Below are 6,884 nucleotides of genomic sequence, written 5' to 3' on the forward strand. Positions count from 1 at the left end.
ACCTTTGCAGTGATCTCATCAGTATCAGCAAAACAATGTTTGCAGTGCCAGTGCTTTCCCTCCACACTCACACTGCAAGAGCAATTTCCACAGAACAAGTCTCTCAGTAGAAGAGAGTAACAAGAAGGGCTGAAAAAGTTCATATAGCACAGCAATTGAAGGCGTCCAAAACAGCAAGTCTGTTCACTGTTCAGAAAGCGCTAATGTTTCTTTATTTTGCTTACTACTGTTTTCTTAATATTTGCTAACCATGATTGCAGCCCAGAAAGAAAATTCACTTTGGTATTCAAATACCATGTGGTCATTCAACGACCCCCAGAAGTTTTAACGTTACAGAAAAAGTCTTTCATAAGCCACACGAATTCTATAACTATGGAATGCTCTACAGCAGCAGAGAACGGTTGTGACCCCAGAATCAAACGTTCTTTTATTTCCTCATCTCAGAGGCAATTAACTGTTTAATATATTTCCGATTAAGCTTTTCCTGTTTCACAGCTAACACCATCTTGCATAATAACTATGTTCACTGAGGCTGCTAATCTCTTTCAATATATACAACTGCAAAGTACGATGCTCGTAAAGCGTAAAATTAATACTCTACAAGAAATTGAACATTTCGAAGCGAGTCCCTCGCTTAGAAGTGGTTTGTTCTTGACAGGTAGTTAGCATCACTTACCTGTCTTGTATGTGATACTGCATATTCAAGTCATTGATTATAAATGGATTCCTGAGTTTTGCATAGGCAACTGCTTTGTCCAGGGGAAAACCTAAAATGTTTATTAACGAGTATAAATAAAAATCACAAGACACAATGCTAGTAAATAGTTTGGAACCTTCATTTGCAAACTTCAGAGTATAACCAGACATATGGCTTTGGGAGGATGTTCCCTCTCTCAACTGTAAACGTACATAATGTGAGCTTAAGACAATCATGAAACTATAGCTTGATTTCAGTGTACGTTGCCATAAGTAATCTTCCTGTTTCCCATTCCCTCCTCCTCACTCCACATTCCCTAGTGCCAGAACTAGGGCTTGTGTTGCCTCTGCCCGAAAAATGTGATTTTTAACCTCAGCCCACTCATCTTTGGTTCACTGCAGAGTTCCACAAAAAACATAGAGATTAGCAGAGATACAGGAACAAGTAGCTAGAAACCCAACACGCCCACTGAGAGAGCAGCATGCTTTTGCAGTTATTGATCCAAGTTAGTATTAGATCAACAGGGCTTACCATTCCACTGGCTTTCCAAATATTTACTAATGGAACAGCTATTTTAAATGTCATGTCAGGACAGCACTTTCTCACACAATAAAAACAGCATCATTTTAAGAGCTTGCATTTTAAAAGTCAGTTGTATTACATTAAACAAGACAAGGGCACTGCTTCCTAGGAAAAATCTAAGAGAACTGCAAGGCAAAAATAATTTAAAAAAATCCCTAGACTGGAAGAAATACTTAGTTGTTGAAAATATTCATTGTATTAGTAAAAGATTTACCTTTAGAATGAAAGGAAATGAGACAGTCACATAAAGGCCAGTTTTCAACTGGCTCATTCAAAATAACATCCTCTTCAAATATTACAACAGTTATGTACTTAAACATGGAGAGGCGTTCAAGAATTTCTTTCATTGGTTTGGACTTAGATTTCTTAGCCATTGAACAAATCCCAACTAAAATTTGTCTTTCTGGTGGCTGAGGGGGGGGAAAAAAAGCAATTATTAAGTATTCTCAGAATGCAACAGTGTAATAGCAGTATAATAGTGCAGACATATTCTGTTAAAATTTACATACATGATTAAAAGCTATATTAGAGGTAGTAAATTGCTAGCAAGTAACACAACTCTGTGAGACAGCATTCTGCCCTGCGTCCTTATGAAACATGCTTCAGGAAATTAAATTTTTCAACAGGATTATACTACTTTAAAATATTTTTTAATCTTACCAGGAACAAATAGACAGGATCAAAAACTGAGTGAGAAATGCCACACCAGAGTGAGATCACACTTGCGGCTTACTGGGAAATTAACCAGTAACTCATTTTTAAACAATTTAATTTTTCTAAATCTATTTAGCCACAAGGTTTCACATTTTATTACCCATAAGTGAATTATGATAATGAAAATGAATCAAATGGAAAATACTACTCTAGATTTCTCAGAGTTACTCTGTGTATAGCTAGTTTCACTCTGTATAGTCGATATTCTCTTTCACTTTATAAGCCTTCAAAAAATTTGACTTTCCCCAATGGTAGTAAGTGCAACAGCTAAACTGCTCATGTGTTTAAAAATAAACAACCCCATAAAAATCCTTTAAAGCTACTGGTCTTTTAAAACATAGCCAGTTACTTTTTCTTGTTAAAATACACTGACTGCATTAAACAGCGTGAGCTGCTAATTTTGCAGTAGGTGTTTGCATTTCAATTAATCACGGCCAAGTGTTAGATTAACATTTCTTTTAATTTAAATTTTAGACATGCTTGCAAACAACGAAAGTTTAATCTGATGATTCCCTAAAGTGAAATGTTACAGACAAAAAGATGAAGAAAAAAATACAATTTAACAGAGACATGACATTCTTCGTGCAGACTAAAATGAAGAGCGTCAGTTCTAAACAAGCTAAAAAGTGGGAAGCAGTGTTAAAATAATTCAGAACATTCTGCAAGTACAACAAACTAGGGTATAAATTGAGATTAATTTTACATGCACTTTCTATAGACCAAGATAAGAAAGAAGGAAAGAATAAAAACATGTCATATCCTCATAAGAACAACAGTAAGATGATCATAAGATGAAAATAGAAATTTTAAGAATCTGTTCAAACTGACAAAGGTAATTCCATGGCAGTTGACAATATATACCAAGGATAAACTCTCTCTATCATTTTTTGCTACTCATTATCCAATTAAGGCTCATGCTCTGAAATTCAATCCCAGAAACCAAAACAAGTCTGCAAAACTGGCACAGCCACCTGAACTGCCCTCAAACTCTGTATTAAGGTCAAGCACATCTACTTCCTAGATCAAGGTATACATACTGCAACTTATTTTTCAAGTGTGGTGCATTGCCAAATGTAACTGATGGGTGGTTATCTTAATATGATTAGACATTTCCCAATTTAGATCACCGTTTCAGTATTAGACTTAACGTGAGCTAATATAATTTCAAAGGTAAAATAACATTAGAAAACATACAGTGCATACATGCCCCTACAGTACATACAGAGTCATATTCTTCCTCTTCCTCTTCTGCATGGCCATAGAAGTGATCATAATCTGTAGACCTGGCTGAGTCCAGCAATTCCTCTCCATCTTCTCCACCGACGAAGAACCTAGGAGGATCGCTCTCTGTTGCGCTAACAGACATGACTACAAGGCCTATGGAGATCTAGGTAGAAACTGCATCCACTTTGGCAGCTGAGACACTGGGCATATTCCCAATGACTTGGGAACACAAAAGGCCCCAGCTCTTTGATACTGCTTCTGCAGCGTTGCTACTGTGATTAAACTGTCTTCCAGGCACAGTTTAACCGGTATCAGCTGTTCATTATTGGTTTGAGTTGTTGCTCCAAGAAACCAGACACAGGTTACAGTTTCCCTGAGATGATATGGCAACTTTTTATCCTAAAAAACAAACACACACATGCAACTGATAAAGGCACATAAAAACCACTTCCTTATTTTAAAAAAGCATTTGGAGAACTATATACCTCTGATATACGACAGAGTGTCCAAAGCAAAAGCATCAGAAGTAAAGCCCTGCAGGCTGCACACAATCTACATTTCTACATGTATGTTCGGAGCAGGGGGAAGTAATTTCAAGATGTTTTCAAACTGCTTACTCAGATATTTCAAAAATATCTATCTGGTATAACTCAGGAAAGTAAAAAGCATTAAATGCATTCTTTCCAACTTTTAGGAAGGGTAAAGCATAAAGGAGATTTTATAAAGAGATAAAGGAACAAAAGTCTTCTCCGATATTTGAGATATTTAAATCCCTATTCCTGTCAGCTGTTCTCCCTCCCCCCCATCGTTTCCCAGTCAAATGAGCCATGGTAAACAACTAAAACTAACAGATAAAAATACTAAAATAAATAAATAAATATATATAGCACCACTATTAAAGCTATTTAAGAAAATTATTCTTTCAAAAACACAATAAGACTCTGGTTTGAAAGCAAAATGTGTATGTTAACTTGGTGTCATGTGCTTATTTAGTTTGTTAATTTTTCAGTGTGAAAATGAAGCAACACTTAATCAATTCCAGAAATATCCATCAGCTCTGCCTTTGATCAAAACTACTTCTAAGCATCAACTTTCAATGTCCCAGCAAAGTGGATACACATTAACCAGTCACGTCAAAATAAAATTTTGGCCAAGCAAGCTGTATGCAGAAACAGACTCAATGCTCAGTCTTCCATTAGATTAACTAGACAACTGTTATCATTATAAATTGTGCATGATTTTGTCGTATTAATTATAACCCATTATTATTTGGAATTTTAATAAGCAGTTATTTGTTTAGAAGTTCATCTGATCACTTGGTTTCAGCGAAATGGCAGAAGTCATTTACAGGAATGCAAGTACACAACAGCTACAGAGACTGAGCTGCATGCCACATGCGGTAGAGGCAAACCACATCAACCTTCTTAAACAATGGTTTTAGACAATGAGAAAAAAGTTGCTGTAATGCATAAGCGTTCTAAATTAAAGGGATAAGAACAAAAATCATTTAGGTTGTTCATTAGTCAAATCATTGTGTAAGTACCATTGAACAATGATGTCTCAGCAGAACTGAATTTGTCTTTAAATATCTGCCAAAATAACTTCGATTGTTCTATAAACCAAGTGAAGCAATAGGCAATTTTCGGTGGTAATCAGCCATTCAGCCCCCTGTGAAAGGGGGTGGTAAACAGAGCAAAAGTTACCTGCCGTAAGTCAGAGAGCAATAGATTAAGCATGGACAAACAATACAGCTGCTTCAGATACAGAAAAGCTGAGGTCTAAACAACAGACACACTGGGATCTTGGAGTGACAGCAAGGGATTCCACTCTTAAATATATTTGCTACACACCTGCTGTTTCAATCCCATTAATAAAAATTACATTCTTTTATCATCTCAAACTGCAGCCGTTTGTGTTTCAAGCAACAAGAACATAATTAAACTTCAAACAATTCATTTTGCTGCCACGTGAGAGTTAGAAATTAGAGTACTGAGAGAACCCCTTTTATGAAACGGTGAAGAAAGCAAGCTGTCCAAATGTTGTTTCAAGTAAGATTCAGCAAGGCAGAGGTTATTGACAACATACACTGACAACTAATTCAGAATTTTGAAATAGTATTAAAGATAAAATTGAGTCAAAGAATTGGATCCAATCTTAAGAAAAACGACAATAATGTTTAACAGTTCCTCTCAAGACAGTTTGTCCCCCCCCCCCCAATTCTCTAAGTACTCTCACATTTAAAAGTATAATTAATTAGTCAGGTGAGTTCCTCACCAGGCCAATGAAAAAAAATCATTCTCAATTTGGTCACGAGAAGCTGAAGGAGGTATTGCAATATTTTACAGCTATCCCTAAAGCATAAGTGAGATAATACAGAATAAAAGCATAACTCTCTGTAAGGCCACGGTACAAATCATGATGCACTATTGCGCCACATTCATGAAGTTCTTGTCACTTCCTCTTCAGAAAAAGGGGGAGAATGCAAAGAAAAGGGTAAACAATTGAGGCATGACAAATCTACAAGATCATCAGCAACGGAGAAGGAAAATAGGGTATGACTGTTCATTATCGCTTCTAATGTTTTGCTTGAGGGCAAAGACTAGCAAGTGGAAGAGAAAAAGAAGAGTTTTTCCCCTCACAGTATACATAATTATGCTTTGGAAGTCCAGATGTTTTTGATTCTATAAACCTGTACGGGTTCAAAAAGTGATTAGGTAAGTTCATGGAAGGAGGAAAATATTGGATGCGATACCATCTCTTGAAGATGAATGAAGACATGCACTGCACTTAACATAAGATGACCTTTGTTCCCAAAGGCGGCTGCTGGGCACCACTTTAACACACAACTTCTCTTAGAAGGAGAATGAAACATGCCTAGCTCTCCTTAGAGAACTGCAGTTAACTAACCTAAAAATCCACTAATTGTGGATGACGAAGCTTTTTCGGTTAACCTCAGTATGTCAAAAAGCCATGTTACTCTGCACCTCGGATCACGATGACAGTATTTTTAAAATCATAACGAGGAATCTGACATTAATATCAAATAGCCACGCTATGAGGGTCTGTCTCTAGCGGTACTTGAATCTCTCTTACCTGAAGCGATCATTTCTCAAAGCAGGTAGCTAAGAAACCACACAAAGACTGATGGGAAAAGCACAACCCGTCCACAAATCAGACAAAGATAGCCTGGCAAATAGAATTCCCCAACAGGACGGATAAGCAAGTCTATTTGAAACTTAGTGTTTCTTCATTTTACTCACTCAAGAATCTGGAATGTGTTTGTTGGTCTTATTGATGGCAAACAGATCTACCAAGGGGAGCTTCACTTACGGAACACAGACTTTGAACGCTCACCTTTGTGGTTAGCAGATTGTTTTCTGCAGGATTTATCACACTGTTCACCCTCTGTAGGTGCTGTCTTTTGTGTCTTCTAACAAGTAAGTTGCAAAGCATGCACCTAACTTAACATACTGCTAGAGGAATTTATCTTATGGAGGTTTCTTAGATCAGTTGACAATATCCTCAATATATTAGTTTGGAGAAGAACAAGCACCCTCTTCCTGAGCATATACTTTTCAGCTGCAGATGAGCCTCTCTAGCTCTTCCGGAGGAGCGTGCATTCAGCATTACAGGAAGACTGGTAAGAATATGCATTCATAAATCTAGA

The 6,884-nt window shown here is 36.9% G+C and overlaps 1 protein-coding gene across 14 annotated transcripts in view; it reads right to left on the reverse strand.

Annotated features, from left to right (window-relative positions):
- LOC104140161 (inositol hexakisphosphate and diphosphoinositol-pentakisphosphate kinase 2) overlaps window positions 1–3,616 on the reverse strand; it is a 40,654-nt gene extending 37,038 nt beyond the window's left edge. For all 14 annotated transcript variants that reach the window (XM_068924863.1, XM_009668742.2, XM_068924862.1 and 11 more), the window contains exons 1-3: window positions 3,216–3,616; window positions 1,494–1,689; window positions 677–767 (exon numbers count right to left, since the gene is read on the reverse strand). In XM_068924863.1, the coding sequence (XP_068780964.1) occupies window positions 677–767; window positions 1,494–1,689; window positions 3,216–3,359 (431 nt within the window). In that variant the 5' untranslated portion in view covers window positions 3,360–3,616. The remainder of the gene's footprint in view (window positions 1–676; window positions 768–1,493; window positions 1,690–3,215) is intronic.
- Window positions 3,617–6,884: the final 3,268 nt, after the last annotated feature.

This window comes from Struthio camelus, chromosome W, assembly GCF_040807025.1.
Source record: "Struthio camelus isolate bStrCam1 chromosome W, bStrCam1.hap1, whole genome shotgun sequence".
In the NCBI taxonomy this organism is placed as follows: domain Eukaryota; kingdom Metazoa; phylum Chordata; class Aves; order Struthioniformes; family Struthionidae; genus Struthio; species Struthio camelus.